General features: G+C 52.1%; 1 protein-coding gene across 1 annotated transcript in view; it reads left to right on the top strand.

The window, feature by feature from the left end:
* Positions 1-3,255: 3,255 nt before the first annotated feature.
* The window catches only part of PARP1 (poly(ADP-ribose) polymerase 1), a 35,530-nt gene continuing 20,531 nt past the window's right edge, over positions 3,256-18,254 (top strand). The window contains exons 1-5 of the mRNA XM_036118058.2: positions 3,256-3,537; positions 7,886-8,051; positions 14,280-14,395; positions 14,943-15,157; positions 16,632-16,731. Of these exons, the coding sequence (XP_035973951.1) occupies positions 3,418-3,537; positions 7,886-8,051; positions 14,280-14,395; positions 14,943-15,157; positions 16,632-16,731 (717 nt within the window). The 5' untranslated portion in view covers positions 3,256-3,417. The remainder of the gene's footprint in view (positions 3,538-7,885; positions 8,052-14,279; positions 14,396-14,942; positions 15,158-16,631; positions 16,732-18,254) is intronic.

Below are 18,254 nucleotides of genomic sequence, written 5' to 3'. Positions count from 1 at the left end.
GAGTCTGCTTGAGATTCTCTCTCCCTCTCCCTTTGTCCCTTCCCTGCTCATGCACGTGCATGCGTACTCTCTCTCTAAAATAAAAAAATAAATCTTTAAAAAATAATAAAATAAATACACATTGAAAACAATGAAAATAAGTGACAACACAGGGAGGGACGTGGGGGTGGAGGACGAGGTAGAACTTTCTTCTATTGCTCTGCAAACTTTTGTTTTCTCTCAAGCACCTCTGCCCAAAGGAAAGATAATGCAAGGTTCATACATAATTTAAATTTTTCATTAGCCATATTTAAAGAGTAAAGAGAAACATAAAATTAATTTCATCATATATTCTCTTTGACCGAATAGTCCCAAAATATTATCACTTCATCATGTAACCAATATAAAGCAATTACTAATGAGATCTTTTCCTTCATTTTTTCCCTACCAAGTCTTCAAAATCCACTGTGCGTTTACACTCACCAGCACATCTCCGTTCAAACCCATCGCTCCGCCGTGCTCAGTAGTGCCTGTTCTCGTGGCCGCTGTATCCGACAGAGCAGGTCTGACAACTCCACAAAAAGGACATGTTTGGGGCGCCTGGGTGGCTCAGTCGTTAAGCGTCTGCCTTCGGCTCAGGTCATGATCCCAGAGTCCTGGGATTGAGCCCCGCATCAGGCTCCCTGCTCCGCGGGAAGCCTGCTTCTCCCTCTCCCACTCCCCCTGCTTGTGTTCCCTCTCTGGCTGTCTTTCTCTCTGTCAAATAAATAAAACCTTTAAAAAAAAAAAAAAAACTTTAAAAAAAAAAAAGGACATGTTTGTACATCATGTGGAAAATATGAAAACTGTATGAATAAAATACACATAGATAACATTTCATCCTTCCAAACAAATTAGGGTACAGTGTGTCCATAATAAGATCTTGAACTCTGTGTGTGTGCGTGCACGCACGTGTGCACAGAGTCCCGCAGGACACAGCCCAAACGATACACAGGGACGAGTGATGGCCTCTGGGATGTGGGAATGGGGAGGGATGGAAAGGAAGAAAAATTCTCACTCATCATTTTATTTATGTGTGTGTCATTGTAATCATTTTTGTTTGTTTACCTTTATCAAAGGAAAATCACAGTAAACTCCTTGAGCTCATCCAGAGCCTTGGTCTCTCACGCCCTGTCCCCGTGCAAGACATCAGGGTGCGGGCTCAGGGGTCCCGTGGGCACCCCTTTGCTGTTGAGAAGGTAGAGAGATGTGGCATGTGGCAGGGTCACAGGGCTGTGGGCACATGCGTAGCCAAACATCAAAAATAAAAGAAACTACTTGAATCAGAAGTTAGGATTTGGTGCTGGATTGGGTGTGGAACAGAAGAGAAGAGTCCAGTTGACACCAAGGTGTTTGGCCTAAGCAATGGGAGAGCCAGGGACCACATGCTGAGTGGGCAGTACTAGAGGAGGTTTTGGACATCCCTGGAGAAGCATTTAAGACATCCAAGCAAAAATACTGAGTAGACAGTGGGATCCAGCTGTCTCTCCTTCAGGTTCTAGGGAAAGGAATTCCTAATCTTTGTGTGTGCACAGGACCCCTCTGTCGGTCCAGTGAAGTCCGTGGACCTCTACTGCATCGGTAGCTCCCAGAGACACATCAGGCAAGGTATCCCAGAAGTCACAAAAGAGAAAAAGCCTCACAGACCAAATTAAGATGCTCGAACTACAAGGGTTCATTGAATCAGTTTGAAAAACCTGATTTAAACTTCCTGCAGAAAGAGACACAACATGGGGTGGATGACACACACAGGACCAGGTAGAGGCTAGGCAGAAGGCCACACCATCTAAATCTGGGGTTATGCAATGTTTGTATGTTCATATGTTCTGTCTCTCTCCACTGCATCAGCCAGACAAACAGTGGGATACAAATACCAGAGCTGAGGATGCTCAAGGCCACTCCAAGTACCTGGAGCCCACTCACAGAGACACACGCAAGTGTGCCCGGCCACGGCTGTAGCTCACCAATTAGCCTGTTGAGCAAACAAGGGTTTTATCTGCAATTCTTGGGCAGGGCATATGGGATCCAGAATGGGACCATGATGTTAGCCCCGATGAGTGAACCCAGAGGTCGAATGATCCTGTCTTTTGATTTGGTTACTCCCTAAGTAAAATTATTTTATTTCTTCCATCACATACTCCTTATTCTCTTCACCTTCAACATCGCTAACACACCTAACTTAAGATTCTTGCCTGAGTCTCACAACCTACTTGCCTATTCAACATCACCTCTCTTGATACTAGCTTTCTTCTTTATGCTGCACACGCTTCATGAGTTTCATCGATCCTGTTGATTTCTGTCTGCTCCAGCAGAACTCAATACTCAGATACAGCACACGCCACTGTAGTGTTTTATTTTTGTAATTATTTAAAGTAGTCTGCAGGCCCAAGGTGGGGCTTGAACTCATGGCCCTGAGATCCAGAGTCGCATGTTCTACTGACTCAGCCAGCCAGGCGCCCTGGCCACTGTAAGGTAGGTAGGTAGGTAGGTAGGTTGGTAGGTTGGTTGGTTGGTTGGTTGGTTGATGATGTATTTATGTATCTTAGAGCGAGCAGGGGGAGGGGTAGAGGGAGAGAGCATCTCAAGCCGACTCCCCGCGGAGCGCGGAGCCCAGGATCCCAACCCGGGGGAAATCAAGAGCCGATCCTGAACTGACTGAGCCAACACACACCTGCTCTCTGCCGCGGTTTAGAGGACTACACTAAAACGCACAGGCTTAGAACAGAAACCAGTTCTTTAAAGACAGTTGTTTAGCAGCAGGTCTTCTAACCGCCGCAATTTAAGTGCCCAGGAGCCTAATCCTCAGGTGCAGGGAAACACCTGCAGGGACGCCCGCTGGCCGAGCCCCAGCGGCGTCCGTGCACCCCGGTTGCGCGCGGCCCGGCGGCCGGCACCCGCTCCGGGGCACAGCGTGCACGCTCTCTAGAGGGGGGCGGGGCGGAATTCCGAGTGGGAGCACACCGGGACGCAGCGGCGAGGACGCAGAGCGCCCTCCACGCCCCGCCCCTGCACGCTGCCACCGCCCGCCGGGCTCGCGCAGTTGCAGGCGCCCAGGGAACGCCGCCCCCGCAGCCAGCAGAGGGCGCGCGCTGCAGGCGTGCCCCGAGGACGCGTGCGCGGGAGGGCGTGCCCCGAGGACGTGTGTGCGCGGCGGCCCCGCCCCGAGGACGTGTGTGCGCGGGGGGCGTGCCCCGAGGACGCGTGCGCGGGGGGCGTGCCCGCGGCCCGGCGTCAGCAGTCGACCGGAGTGCGGCGGGGCAGCGCGGTGTGCTCGGCGGCGTCGGCGGCGGTGGCGGCGGCTCGGGGCGCTGGGGTGCCTGCGGGGAACGAGGAGCGGGCGGCGGCGGCGGCGCGTGTCCAGGGCGGGGCGCCCGGAGCGGGCGGCGGCGCGAGGGGACGATGGCGGAGTCCTCTGACAAGCTCTACCGGGTGGAGTACGCCAAGAGCGGGCGCGCGTCTTGCAAGAAATGCAGCGAGAGCATCCCCAAGGACTCGCTGCGCATGGCCATCATGGTGCAGGTGCGCGCGGCCGCTTTGTGCGCGGTGGGGGGGAGGGGCCGCCCCCGGGAGCCTGCGCGAGGCCGGGACCCGCCCGCTCGCCAGAGCCCGGGAAGTGCGGCCCCGAGCGCTGCAGCTGGGCGGGGGGCTGCTTCCTTACCCGCCGTCCGCCGGGGGGGAGGGGTGGGGGGGGGAGAGGCGAGCGTGGGCTTCTGAGGCTGGCCTGGTTCTGATCTCCCTCGTGCTGGAAGATTTTTGTCCTGCGTCGATGATGGCGACTGGCGCGTGAGGAGTTTTTTTGAATTTATTTTCGTTTATGGCTTCAACATCCGCTTACTCTCGGTTTTTTTTCCATTATGCAGAACTATACCAGTCGATGTCGTTTCTGTACAGTGCATTCACTCTTAGCCTAATTCGTGGTTTGAAATAATGTTTTCCCCAAACTTCCAGGTTCACAGGCGCGTTTTCTTCCCGATGCATTTAGAGCTGTCTGGTTTGAGTAAGAGAGGCTCAGTGGGGGTGCTCGTCGGGGCTTCTGGACACACCGGGGATGCCCCGACGGGTTCCTGAGGCTTCCCAGATGGGGGTGTGGGGCTGGGCGGTGTGTGAGGGCCCTTGCCAGGGCGGAGGGCTTCCTGCATCCTCCAGCTCCCAGTCTGCCCCTGTCTGCCTGTTAAATCTCGGCTCTCCCCTGCCCTGTCCTACTCTTCTCCAACATGAAGCTTCTGTTCACTAAGTTCAGTGCTCGTGGTCTAGGCATCTTGATTTTCTTTCCCTGCAGTGAGGCAGCAGTGAGTTTTAGGAACGACCAGATAGTCCTCGCTGGGTTTTCAGTACTTACCTGGTGGGGCAGAGTGGGTGCCAAGTGCCAGGTGCACTTAGAGACTGGGGCTGTGGTCTATCTGACTCAGTACCTGCCGCACTGTACCTATCCTTCTGTGAACACCGAGCATGTCAGGCACTGCATTAGGTACTAGGAGCACCAAGAGAGCCCCCCCTGCCCACCCCTGGAGCCACCAGCTTGGTTAAAGGGACAGTAACTGTTAAACATACCTGTGTACCAGGCATGGAGTGCCTGGGGTGGGAGCTTGATTAGGGGTCCTTATGCACAGAAGTGGCAGGAAGTTGAGGCTGGAGAAGCAGACGAGGCCTACCATCTAAAGAGTCAGATCTACCACTAAGGCTCTCTGATCTTAAATCTGAACGAATGGGCTACAAGATCAGATGTTCCTTTTTATAACACTGTTAACTATCTTGGAATTAATATTTTTAAAATAATAAAAAGGAGAATCTCCCTCAGTGCAGGGGCGCTTAACTTAAAATCTGTGGGGTGGCAGTCGGTGGGTTGAGAAGAAATTTACATTTCTGTAGTCACTAATTTTAAAATAAAATTCATTACTTCCTCCAGTTATGAATGTAAAGCAGAAGCAGTACCTATGATTTTTGTCACCAGTGGTAATTACAGATATTTTCGTACTGCTTTACATTTGTTGAGGATTTCTCAAAATAATCCATTATGCTCATCAGTATTCAAAGTTACTGTAGTTGTTAGAGTGGACGCTAAATCTTATTTCATGCTTTAAGCTCATTGTATCCCACCAGATTCTTAAATGTTTTGATAATTACTTCAGTCTAATTAGTTTCTTTTGTGAGTCCATGTATTCTATTATGCATTTTTAAATTTTATTAGAGAAAAGCACATCCATAGGCTTCACTAGTCAGCCAGAGAGGACCCTGTCCTATCGGGAGGACAGCAGAAAACCTTCGTACAGCCAGTATGCTGAATACAGAGGAGGGCTTGTCTGGCATTCTTGATAGTGAAAGAAATTACTATTAAAACCAATTCACTCAATAAATCCACTTCCGGGGGGAAAAAAAAAAAGTAGGTGGTTTTCTGTAACTATTTAGGGGTGGAGTTGTTAAAGTCTGGTCTTGTAGGCAGATTGGAGGCCCAGAAAGAATGAGGCCATTCTTCTCCCATTTGGATTTAAATACCTTCTTTTACATTTGTATGGGAGGATTGTTCTGAGTGTCAGATACCTGATACTTTAGGTCAGTGTGCCCTGGGGCAGCCTCCAGGGTACGAACTTTGCAGCCTTTTGAGGGGTGGGCCCGGCGTTCTGTGTTGGGCTGTTGTGGGGCAAACAGCAGGGTTTCGCACTGTTAACCGTCATTCCGTGCTCTCTGGGTAGGTGGGCAGTGTGCTGGCCGGTTTGATGCAGAGGGAAACAGAGTTGGCTGAGTGAGGACCCAGGTCCCTGGTAGGTGTGGGAGTGTGTTTGCTGAGTACACAAGAGATTCTGCCACTTAGAGTTGCCAAGTGGAAGCATAGTCTTGTGACCTTGTTCCAGTTCCCTCGCTTCCACATCATTGTCACTCCCAAGTTCTAGGGTAAAGCCTGGCTTTGGTCAGGGGTCCTTATTCTGAAGGGTGACCTGGAGCCCCTACAGTCCCCCAAGCTGGTGCTGTGAGTACACCCTTGGGCTGCACCTCTCGGTCGCCCCACACTGCACTGATGGGACACAGCACCCAGACCAAGGTTCCCACCAGAGCCAGGAAACAATGCCACAGTCACAGGGTCTAGTGTGGGGCACAGGCACTGGGCCACATGTCGTCCTGTGCATGAGTGTGACCCGAACGCTGCGGAGGAGGGGTAGACGGGGCACCAAGGCAGGAGGAACCCAACTGCAAGCCACTGCGGACGTACAGTAAGATGGCGGACGCTTCCGGAGGTGTCGCCTGCCTCGGAAGTTTGGGAGCCAGAACACAAGTCCATTTGGGAATGCCATTTATTGGGGGTGGGGAGGACCATCTTTTGTTAGGTTCAGAGAGCATCTTTTCCCCAGCAGGAATTCCCCTATCCTTCCCTTCCGCTTTCTTATCTCCAGACTTGGGGTGTCCACACTCTGAGTGCCTTCTAGGAGCAGGTGTTGCCCGATGCTAGCAAGACGGGCATCGCGCCCTTCGGGGAGCTTCCAGCCCAGTGCAGGACACAGGCATTGACCCTATCATCGCCCAAATGGATTGTTCTTAGCTGGGAGGGGCTTGGGAGGAGCCTTCTGGGGAGCTGAGTAGGGCTGTCGGGCATTCTGGGCCAAGGGAACAGCTGGTGTGCCGTACACCGGGCTGCTCGATGCGGGGGAGCCCTTGACGTGCCCCGGCATGAACCTTCCCTGTGCATGTATTACACTGAGAAAGAAACCACTCACAGCCAGCGGGGGCTGGGGGGGAGAACTCATCGCTGCTTTTCCAGAACATGTCCCCTGTCCGACAGCTCCATCTGAAAATTCCTATGTGGTGTTTATGTTTGATGCTGTTTATTCCTTCTGCATGGTATTTAGCTTTATTTCCTATAGAAGCAAATATTTGGAGCCTCCTCTGCTTTGGTCAGACCCATTTATGTATTTTTAAGTAGCTCTTCCTGCCAAACAGCATAGTGAGTGGACAGAACTTTGCTGTCGGGTCCAAGTAGGGCTGAGTCACTTGCCACAGACATCTGTGAAATGGGGGTGCTGGTTCCTACCCGGAGGCAGTTGAGGGTTACTCGTGATGGCTCGTGAAGGGTCATCATCACCATCCACTGAGGCCAGACGGTGCTCGGGGCCCGGGAGCCCAGAGCTGGCAGTGTCCCCAGAAGAGGAGCCTGACGCTCTCGCGTCAGGAACAACCCGAGTGTGAAGCATCAAAGGACAGAGGAAGTGCACGGTGAGAGGGGCAGCACCTTCCCCTGCGGCCGGACTTCAGGGCGCACGCTGACCTTCCAGCTCCAGGCCCTGGGGGCTGCTGTCATCGGCTCCCTGGGCAGTTCACCCTCGGAGAAGTTCATTCATTCCACTCACATTGGTGCGGCTATTGCCGGCTTGACACAGTTTCCTGACACATTTTCTCTGCTTTGCTCATTATCTGGGACTTGTTCCTCCTTCTAACGGCAGAGGCACTAAAAGAGCCCTTTCTGGGCTACACAGGCCTGACGAGGGTGGGCGCTGGCCTCCCAAGCAGGCACAGCAGGATGGGGTCATGGAGCAGGGGTCCTGTGTGCATTCCACGGCGCTGGAGGGAAGTTGTGTCATTGAGGTGTGCGGCCCGTGGGGCAGAACTCTGTTCAGAAGCACCACTGTTCCCCATGTTCTTCCCCATCCATGTCCCGCGTCCTGAGAACAGACTCCACCTCGGAGACGACTGTTGGAGAAGATCTTGAGAAATCTGGACTGGGATGCCACTTCTCGTCGGCTCACAGCTTTTCTCACGTGACATGGGGGACACGGGCACAGTCCTCGTTTTACAGAGAAGGAGAAAAAGGGCGTCTTGTGCGCACCTGCTGAGGGTTGGGCTTACGGCTGCTCCCTCACCTCCCTCTGTTCTCTTCCAGTCGCCCATGTTTGATGGAAAAGTCCCGCACTGGTACCACTTCTCCTGCTTCTGGAAGGTTGGCCACTCCATCCGGCACCCCGACGTAGAGGTGGATGGCTTCTCTGAGCTCAGGTGGGACGACCAGCAGAAAGTCAAGAAGACCGCGGAGAGTGGAGGTGTCACAGGTGTGTAGAGACCGGGGAGGCAACAGGTGTGGTCCTCCGGCCCCAACCAGGCAGCTTCCCCAGGGGCCTTTTCTGAGAGAGCATTCGGCTGCCCCGCCCCCCGTGTTTCCCAGGAGCGCATGTAGGTAATGGGGTGCCAGTGTGTGACTTTGGCAACACCTCATTGACTTGCCTATGGCAGGGTGTATTGTTTTTTAAGATGCTGGAGATGGAGCCTTTATTTTTTATTTTTAAAGATTTTATCTTTAAGTAATCTCTACACCCAACATGGGGCCCGAACCCACAACCCCAAGATCAAGAGTTGCTGCTGCTCTGAGTGAGCCAGCCAGGTGCCCTGGAAATGTAGCTTTTAAGCCTGTTGCAGTTTTGTTTTTAATAGACTGTTTTTAGAGCAGTTGTAGGTCTGCAGCAAAATGAAGCAGAAAGTGCAGAGAGTTCCCGTCTACCTCCTGCCCCCACACAGGCAGGGCCTCTCCCTGTAGAGCGATGCATGTGTTACAGTGAGGCCCTCATCATCACCCCAAGTCCATAGTTTCAGGGTTCACTCGTGGTGCTCTACGTTTTATGGGTTTGGACAATGTACAGTCGACCCTTGAACAGCACGGGTTTGAACTGTGTGGGCCCCCTTCTTTGTGCATCTTCCTCAGTAAGTCCAGTACGGTGCTGTAAATGTTTCCTTTTCCGTAGTGGTTTTCTTTATAACATTTTGTTCTCCGTAGCTACTTTATGGAGAGTACGATATTTAATACACACAACACGTGTAACAGGATGTGTTGACAGTCGGTTATCAGTGGGGCTTCTGGTGAACGATAGGCTATTAGTGGTTAAGTTTTGGGGGAATCAAAAGTTATACACAGATTTTCAGCACACGAGGGGGTCCACACACCCCCCTTTGTTTGAGTGTCAGCTGTACTCGGGGTCATATGTAGCCTCCTCACATTGGCTTCTTCACTTAGTAATGAATGCACGTTGCAGGTTCCTCCATGTCTCTTCATGGCTTGATGGCTCGGTTCTTTGTGGCGCTGAATGATATTCCATTGTCTGGAAGGACCACAGTCCTTCACTCACCTATGGAAGGACATCTTGGTTGCTTCCAAGTTCGGGAAATTACCAATAAAACTGCCATAAACATCCACGTGTAGGTTTTTGTGTGGACGTAGGTTTTCAGCTCATTTGGGTAGATTCTGAGGAGCATGATTGCTCATTGTTCCGGGAGGAGTATGTTTCATTTTGGGAGAAACCAGCAAACCTGTTTGCATTCCCACCACACCCTCACCAGCGCTTGGTGGTGTCCGTGACCGGGATTTTGGCCGTTCTGAGAGGCATGTAGAGGTGGGTTGATTTGCAATCCCCTGATGTCATATGATGTGGAGCATCTTTTCATGTGTTATTGCCATCTGCATCTCTTCTTTGGGGGAGGAGTCTGGATATTTTGCCATTTGTCATTCGTTGTCTTATTGCTGAGTTTTAGAGCTGTTCGTATATTTTGGATAGCAGTCCTTTATCACCTCTGTCTTTTGCAAATCTCTTCTCCGTGTCTGTGGCTTGTCTTCTCTCTCATTCTCTCGACAGTGTCTGGCACAGAGCAGAAGTTCCCAATTTAAGAAGTCCAGCTTACCAGTTCGTTTCCTGGGCTGTGTCTTTGGTGTACCTAAAAGTCATCAGTTGTCATATCTAGATCAGCTAGATTTTTCTCCTGTGTCATGTTCTGGGAGCTTTACAGCGTGGCGTTTTCCATTTAAGTTGAATTTTGTAAAGGAGATAAAGTCTTTGTCTAGATTCATTTCATGTGTGGATGTCCAGTAGTTCACCACTTGCTGGAAATTCTGTCTTTCCTCCGTTACATTGTGTTTGCTCGTTTGTCAGATGACTGATTCTGTGTGTCTGGAGTCTGTTCTGGTCTATTTATCAGTTCGTCCATCATGCAGTACAGGACCATCTCGATGCTAAGTCTTGAAGTCAGATAGTGTCGGTCCTCTGACTTTTTCTCCTTCAATATGGTGTTGGCCGTTCTGGGTCTTTTGCCTCCATGTGAACTTGAGTCATCTTATTGATACCCACAGACCTAACTTCTTTGAGATGCCTTTACATTTTAAATCGTTTTTCATCACTTTGTTGAAGATCTGAGACTGCGTTCTCGTTTGTCCACCTTCTAAGCTGACCCCGTTCTCATGACTGGGCTGTTAAGGGGAATGGCCGCCATCCTTCCCCACAGAGCTCTTGGTGCTTGTGCTGCACTGTTCTCTCTGTCCTTGACTCAGCATGTTTGTGTCCCGCGGCTGCAGGTCTGTGGAAGCTGAGAGGTCAGTGACACCGCTCACGCCGTGAATAAAAATAACAGCAAATTTGCCAAGAAATGGTCCAGAGAGTGAGCGTGTCAGTTTTCGCTGAGGGCAGATGTAACAAATTCTTGTTCTGTGGTCCTTTTCCCTTTTGTGTTCAGGTTGGTGGGGGTTGTCTGTTTAGGGATGTGTTCCATCTAGTTACAATTTATACTTTTATAATATGAAAAAGCATAATAAGTTTGCTATAACTGTGTTTCACTTGGGAAAACATCTTAAGTCTTAAAGTTAACATAATACCTGCTAGTTGTCCAGGGATTTTTGTATCCAAAGAGCCTAATTTAATAGACATAGACACACAAGTTTACATCTTCTCAGATCCTGTAATTCCAAGGTGACACCTTGTGGGGTGTCTCCCTAGGAATTTTCTATTCAAATACTGATTCACGTGTGTGCTGCATTTATTCTTTCCTGTAGAAATGGGATTCTTAGTGTTACTTTGTTAAATGCTCAGTCACTCTGTGTGGTTAAACACACGTAATGGGATATCCATCATCTGAGCCGTGGTCCGGTGTGGGCTTTGGCAGCATGACCCACACTACAACTGGCACTCCGTCCCCTCCAGAATGTTCTCATCTTCCCAGCTGGAACGCCGTGCCCGGTTCACAGTAGCCCCCGTTTCTCCTCCCCCACTATGATTTCTGTCTGAATGGGCCTCCCGGGAGCCTCCTGTGAGGGGAGTCACGCAGGGTTTGTCCTCCCGGGACTGGCTTGCCTCGCTCGGGGTCGTCCGTGCCGTCAGCCCACAGCGTGGGTACACCACAGTTTGGTTATCCATCCCCCCCATCCCGGGGCTTTGTCCTGTTTAGTAGTCGGTTTTATTAATTTGATATTTGTAGGTGTCCTTGCCTCGTCCTTTAGGGCATTTTGTGTTTTTCATAATGAAACAAGGTATGAATTCTTTGTCGTCTGTTCTGCAAATATATTTACCAGTTTGACTTTTTAATATATATAGGCTTTTTTATTTTAATACAAAGTTTTGTTTTGAGTAAACTCGACCCCTGACATGGGGCTCAAATTCACAACCCTGAGATCAAGAGTTGGCGTGCTCCACCAATCAGCCAGGCCGCCCTTTGACGTGTTTCTTTGAAGCACGTTTATATGTTTTGCCACATTAAAGCTTCATCCTGGACTAAATGTTCTGCAATCATGTCTGTTCGTTTACAGTTTCTGGTTCTGGTCTTATTTTTCAGTTCTTCATCTGGGATTTTTAAAGTGATGTACATGCAGTTCCATGATATTGGACAAACGCAGGCAGTTGTGTAACATACACCCCATGCCGTTGGGGAGCTTTCCGTTCCCCCCAGGAAGTTCCTTGTGCCCTCTCTCTGTTACCTCCCCACCCAGGGGACCAGGCTTTGATTTCTGTCCCCTTGGATTGATTTTGTGTGACTTAGGATTTCGGAAGCAAAGGAGTAGCGTGGACTTCTCCCATAACCTCCTTCTGCTCAGCACAACGCCCGTAAGACACGTGCGTCACCACGTTGTGCTTTTGACGGCTGAGGGGTAATCCTTGCAGTAGATCCCCATTGATCTGGCCTTCTGTTGCCAGCTTCGCGCTGGTACGAATACAGCTGCTGTTCACTTGTGTGCGCATCTCTGCGTGACAGCGCTCGTGTTTCTCCAGGGCGGACACCTAGGAATGGAGCCTCAGAGCGTCCGTAGGTGTCCATTCAGCTGTTTAAGGAAACTGCCAAACTGCCTTCCCAAGTTGTACCATTTCACATCCTCGCCAGCATGTGGCACGGGCACTCTTCAGTATTGGCCACAGATGTGTGTGTAGTGAGAGCGCGTTGTGGTTTTAATTTGTAGTGGTCTTTTTGGGGTTTGTTTTTTTTAAGATTTATTTATTTGAGAGCGTGCGTGTGTGCGAGCACGGGCAGAGGGAGAGAGAATCCCAAGCAGACTCCCCACTGAGCATAGATCTGACGTGGGGCTCGATCTCACCACCCTGAGATGAACTGAGCCAAAGTCGGACGCTTTACTGACGGAGCCACCCAGGCACCCTAATTTGCTTTCGTCTTTTTCTTGAGTTTTAAGAGTTTTTAGAATAGGTGCAAGTCTTTTATTACATGTAAATAATGTGAATACTTTCTCTCATTCTAGGGTTTGTTTGTCTTTTGTTTAATTGCTGACATTTTATGAAGAGCGGTAGTTGATATTTTTTTTTCTCCTTTTTTGGTTAGTGCCGTCCGCATCCTGAGAAATCTTTCCTGTTCTAAGATTGTGACCATACCCTCCTTTGTTTTCTTCTGGAAGTTTTGTGGTTCTGGCGTTCATGTTTGGTTTCTGATCTGTCGTAAATGAATGTTTGTGTTAGGTGTGAGGACGGGGTGGGTTTTTTGGTATTTCTGTGTGGATACCATATTGTTCCCATACCATTTGTAAAGACTTTGTTAAGACCAGTTGACTGCAGGTGTCTCTGGACTCTGGTCCCCTTGGCTGGTTTGTCTGGGGGCACCCCACCATCTTAATTCCTACAACTTTGTGGGACATCATGAAATCACGTAGTGTGGATCCTTCAGCTTTGTTCTTTTTTCAATATTCTATTGAGCTTTCTAGGTCCTTTGCAGTTCCTTAAAAATTTTGTGGTAAACGTACTGATTTCCAGCCCAGACAGGCTCGCTAGGATTTTGCTTAGCATCACTTGGAATCTGTGGATCAAACTGGGTTGACTTATTGATAACGTTAACAAATTGAGTCTATACATAAACATGAAGTGTATCTCCATTTATTTAGGTCTTTGTTAATTTTACACCATCCTAAAGCTTTCGTGTAGAGGATTTGTGTGTCTTGGTAAATCTGTTTCTGAGTGTTTTATGTGTTTAAAGGTTAAACATTTTATTTTCTTTTTCTAATGTGTATTTTTCATATATAGGAACTTTTTTTTTTTAATGTTATTTATTTATTTGACAGAGAGAGAGACCGCGAGAGAGGGGACACAAGCAGGGGGAGTGGGAGAGGGAGAAGCAGGCCTCCCGCGGAGCAGGGAGCCCAACGCGGGGCTCGATCCCAGGACCCCGGGATCATGACCTGAGCCGAAGGCAGATGCTTAACAACTGAGCCACCCAAGCGCCCCGTATATAGGAACATTTTATATGTTGACTTTGCATTATCCAAATTTACTCAGTTCACTTAACAGTAGTAGTTTTTCTTCTCTATTTCTGCTGGTGCAATCCTGTCCCTACAGGTAGAGGTGACTGTACCTGTCCTTTTCCACGCTTACACCTCTGGTCTCTGTTTCTTGCCCAAGGGGCACTTGGTAGAGCCTCCGATACAACGTTGCGTAGATGTGGTGGGGGAAGATAGCCTTGTCTTGTGTCCGATCTTAAGACAGAAACATTCAGTCTTGGACTGACTTTTATGTAAGAAAAGACTCCTTTGTTCCTGAATGCTTGGCTGTGTGTTCCCAGGGCTCCATGCTGAATGACCGCAGCTTTCCCCCACTGATTTAGAAATGCTGCCTCCCTGCGTGCTTCTTACTTGCCCTCCTGTCTGTTGCTGTATGAAGATACACCCTTTAATTTCAGCACGTAACTTGATGCCTAGAAGGATCACGGAAATCAGAAGGTGGAGTTCGAATGTAGTGGAGGACGTGGCTTTCACAATAAGTGCTACGGAAGCACTTTCCGAAGTGGGGGGGGGCCAGGGCAGTGATGGAGGGAGCCGGAAGGTGAGACAGGCGGCCGCCGGCGCCGTGCCCTTTCAAGAGCGTGTCCGAGGAAGGGTTGTCTGTGTTAGCCGTGTTAGCCACGGCGGTTAGAGGCAGACGCGGGAGAGCCAGACACGAGGTGTCCCAGTGAAGGGGTCTGGGGGGTCCGGGGGATTTGGGCTCTCCGGAGCCGCCCTGAGGCTGAGCTTGGGGCTGCTGTGCTCCATCCTTCAGGCAAAGGCCAGGATGGAGGCGGCGGCAAGACGGACAAGACGCTGGCTGACTTCGCGGCCGAGTACGCCAAGTCCAACAGAAGCACGTGCAAGGGCTGCTTGGAGAAGATAGAGAAGGTGAGCCCGGGGGAGGGGGCAGCCCCTGGAGCCGCTCAGGTGTCTAGAGAAGAGGAGATACCCGGGCTTGGGGGGCTAGCCCAGCGCTAGTGGTTCGGCATCCTGTGCTCGGAACTCCTGAGGAACGTTGGGCGCGGTGCACAAGGCTGCTCGGGGTTTGTAGCATGTGGGCAGCAGCGGGGATGGCAGAAAAGCCCCCTGGGGTGGGGTGGGGGTCTGCAGGGTGGCGTCCTCGGTGGTGGTCCAAGGCCGACTTCCGGGCCAGCAGAACATTCTCAGGGAAAAGGTTGCGTGTCCTCACGTGCCCGTGTGGGTGGGTAGATGGCTAGTTGGAGTTGACCCCATTTAAAACCGGAGTGCTGAGGCTTAGGCTAGCACACAGTCCTTGGGGGCAGAAAGAGGTCTGAAGCTTCCACGGCCCTCCCAGTGCCCTCGGTGTGGACCTGAGGCCCCGCCGGCTGGGGCACTGGCCGACCCATGTCCCCCCAGGTCCCTGATGTCGCCATCCTTCTTGTCTTCTTGGTACCACGTGTGGTTCTTCCTGCAGGGCCAGATCCGCCTGTCCAAGAAGATGTTGGATCCAGAGAAGCCCCAGCTGGGCATGATCGACCGCTGGTACCACCCAAACTGCTTTGTGAAGAACAGAGAGGAGCTGGGCTTCCGGCCCGAGTACAGTGCCAGCCAGCTCAAGGGCTTCGGCCTGCTTGCCGCGGAGGATAAAGAAACCCTGAAGAAGCAGCTCCCCGGGGTCAAGAGTGAAGGGTAGGTGGGGGACCGTGGGAGGCGGGGTGGGGCTTCGGGGAGACCCTGCAGAGTCCAGGCTATTCCCGTGTCTCCCTCTGCTGACCGTCAGCAGGCTGGGCATGCGGAGGGAGAGACGGTGACAGCCGTGCTCCACCCCTCCCCTGCACACGCTCCTATAGCGCTCTCCCGTCTGATCCACAGACAGGCACGACCAGCTAGCCAACCCGCCGCCAATCCCCTCCTGCCCTGAGTATTCTCCCTCCCTGGCCAACCATCCCATTTTCTGGGACCCCTGCGTGACTCGCTTTCCGGTCCCCACGGCATCCCGTGTGTGGGTTTGATGCTGCTGTTAGGATGGTGGTGGGAGCCATGGACGAGAAGCCCCTGGTGTAGCATCAGAACGCCGTGGGGTTCCTGTGGCGCCAGCGTTCAGGACGGGAAGCCCGGTCGGAGCCAGTCTGGAGTCCACGGGCTCTTGTTCTTTCCTGTGCCCTCTGCTGGGCGCTGGGCCCCAGTCTGGAGTCGCTGGGGGTCATGGGCACAGAGGAGGTGTGGTAGGGCCATGCCTGGCTGTGGGCGGCGTTAGGATTGGGGTGGCCCTGACCTTCCTGTCGTCACGGAGCTGTTGGGCGCCGTCTGGGTTCATCACACACAAGCTGGCGCACAGCATGTGCGGCTCCGGGGTAGGTGGGCAAACTGGAAAACCGGGCTCATGGATTAAGGTCGTGCGCAGGGAGCCCTCAGCTCCCGTGTGGCCGTAGTAACAGCCGGCACCGGCGGGGTAGTAACAGTGTGGCGGGCACCGGGCTGCGAGCTTGGTGGGGGACAGTTCACGGTCCTGGAGGGCGCGCAGCGTTCTGTTTCACGGATGAGGGAAAATGCAAGGGTTTGAAGTCGGGTCTGTAACAGCTGCATCTGAGTTAACCACCGTGACTGCCCTGCCCTGTTCCGGCGCGGGGGTGCTGGCCATGACCCTTCCTGCCTCCCTCCGCCGGGTGACTGGTGAGCGGTGCCGAGACTCTCGCTCCTGTGGGTGGGGTTGGGATGACAGTGCAGCCCCGCCCCGGAGAACTGCCCTAGGAGCTGCCCTGCGGTTTAGCTTAAAAGGCTGGGCCCCTGGCATGAGTGGTTCGTCTTTCTACAATCCCTGCCCGTTGGCAATGGGCTTACCTGTCACGGTCCCTGCCAGAACCTTCGAGCTGCTTCATTCGTGCTAAGAGATACATGGGGGTTTTCACGTCAGATGGGGCCTGAGCCATGGGCAGGCTGTTCCAAGGCCGTGGGGCCACCCCTGGCCCTCTCCTTGGCAGCAAAGTATGTGGGGCCTGTCGCCAATCCTGCCTGGGCAGACCGCGAGCTCCCAGGGGCAGAGGGACATGCGGTACGTTTGGGGCCTGGCAGACAGGAGGTGCGCAGATGGGAAGGTCCTGCGTCCCCTGAGTCACTGGTTCCAGGGTTCTGATGGCTCTTTTTCGTCCCGTGTCTCTTTCAGAAAGAGGAAAGGCGACGAGATGGATGGGATGGTTGAAGTGGCCAAGAAGAAATCTAAAAAAGAAAAGGACAAAGATAGTAGGCTTGAGAGGGCCCTCAAGGTGAGCTCTGAGCTGTGTGTCTCCGCTTATCGTTGTGTTAATTTTTGCCCTCATTCTGGGAGGAAAGTTCCAGGGGGTGTGTGCGTCCCACTTACCAAGACCTCCAAGAACTCCCAAACTGGAAGCAGTGGTGAAATAGCACGGTGTTCCCTCCACCCCCAGAGAAGGCCGTGGTGCTTGAAGGAGAGCCCCACGGCACTGTGCATCCTGCACCTGGAGGGTCACTGGCGGACGCTGCGCACGGAGTGTTAAGTTCAGGGATGGCAGACTTGCTCAGTACGCACAGCAGACTGGAAGAGACAGGGCTGTTCCCTAGTTCTTCAGTGGAGAGCTCTTGTCTGCAAAAGCAATAGAAGGCATGTAGTGAAGAAGAACAGAACCACCCACAGAGTCCATAGTCGCAGACCAGACATTCAGCACTGTGTTGATCACACATGCGTTGAATCCAAGTAAAAATGATTGATCAGAAAATGCTGGGTGTTTGGTGCTGACACACAAGTTCGTGCACAGTATGCACGGCTCTGGAATGTGTGAGAAAACTGGAAAACCACGGGAGGACCTGTGTCAGTCTGGTCTTGGGAACATGATTTCCAGCTACTTGGCCCTCTCGTGAGAGGATTCAGTTTTTGCCAACGGAATAAAAATCAGAAGCAGTTTCTGATCGGGTTGCAGCTGCTTGCTAGGAATCACCGATTGGTGTGATGGTCCTTCAGTGAATCTGGCTGTGGTAGGGTTGTGGTTGGGTCATTTGGTGTGGTGGTCCCTTGAGCGTCATCAGAGATGAAAGGAAACGTCCAGAATTCACATGTTCCCCTGGCCTCGGCCAAGCAGGTGATGTGGTTCCAGTTCCTCGGTTTAAACTTGGACTGCTGGACTTAGCAGGTGCTCCCTCGTCCCCCTCAGCCCCATGACTGGCAATGCAGCGCAGGTGCTGGGGACCGGGGGGTGGGGGCGGATGGCAGGTACGGCGAAGCTGGGAATAGGCGCGCCATATGTGTGGTGTCGCTTTGCTGGTCGCGTTAAAATCTTTCTCACTTGAGGGGCGCCTGGCTGGCTCAGTCGACAGAGCCTGCAATTGCTGATCTTGGGATCATGAGTTTGAACCCCATTTGGGGGAGTAGAGATTACTTAAAAATCTTTAAAAAAAAAAAAAAAAAACAGGCCCCATTAAAATCCTCACTGGTGTGGAGAGTGACTCCATGGGGTCGATGGGGCTGGCATTTTAGGTCTGGTATGCAGGGGTGTAGTCTGCGGCCGGGAGGTGGTGAGTATCTTGCCGGGGACTCTAGGGAGGGAGGTCATGGCTCGCCCCACCCGTACTCTGATGGGGGAGGCTGATACGCAGAGCTTCCACAAGGAGTAGGCACTGCATGAATGTTGCCCCCAAGACTGAGAAGTGTAGATCCGTCCCCGTGTGATGCTGCTGAGGCCGGTGGGGGTGCTTGGGAATTGTCCATCCGTCGTCCCCCCCCCCCCCCGCCCCATGTTCGGGTCGGAGAACAGCCACGCCCTGTGTTCTTGGA

The sequence above is a fragment of the Halichoerus grypus genome, chromosome 7 (assembly GCF_964656455.1).
Source record: "Halichoerus grypus chromosome 7, mHalGry1.hap1.1, whole genome shotgun sequence".
NCBI classification, from domain to species: Eukaryota; Metazoa; Chordata; class Mammalia; order Carnivora; family Phocidae; genus Halichoerus; species Halichoerus grypus.
This window is presented reverse-complemented; position numbering and strand designations above follow the sequence as displayed.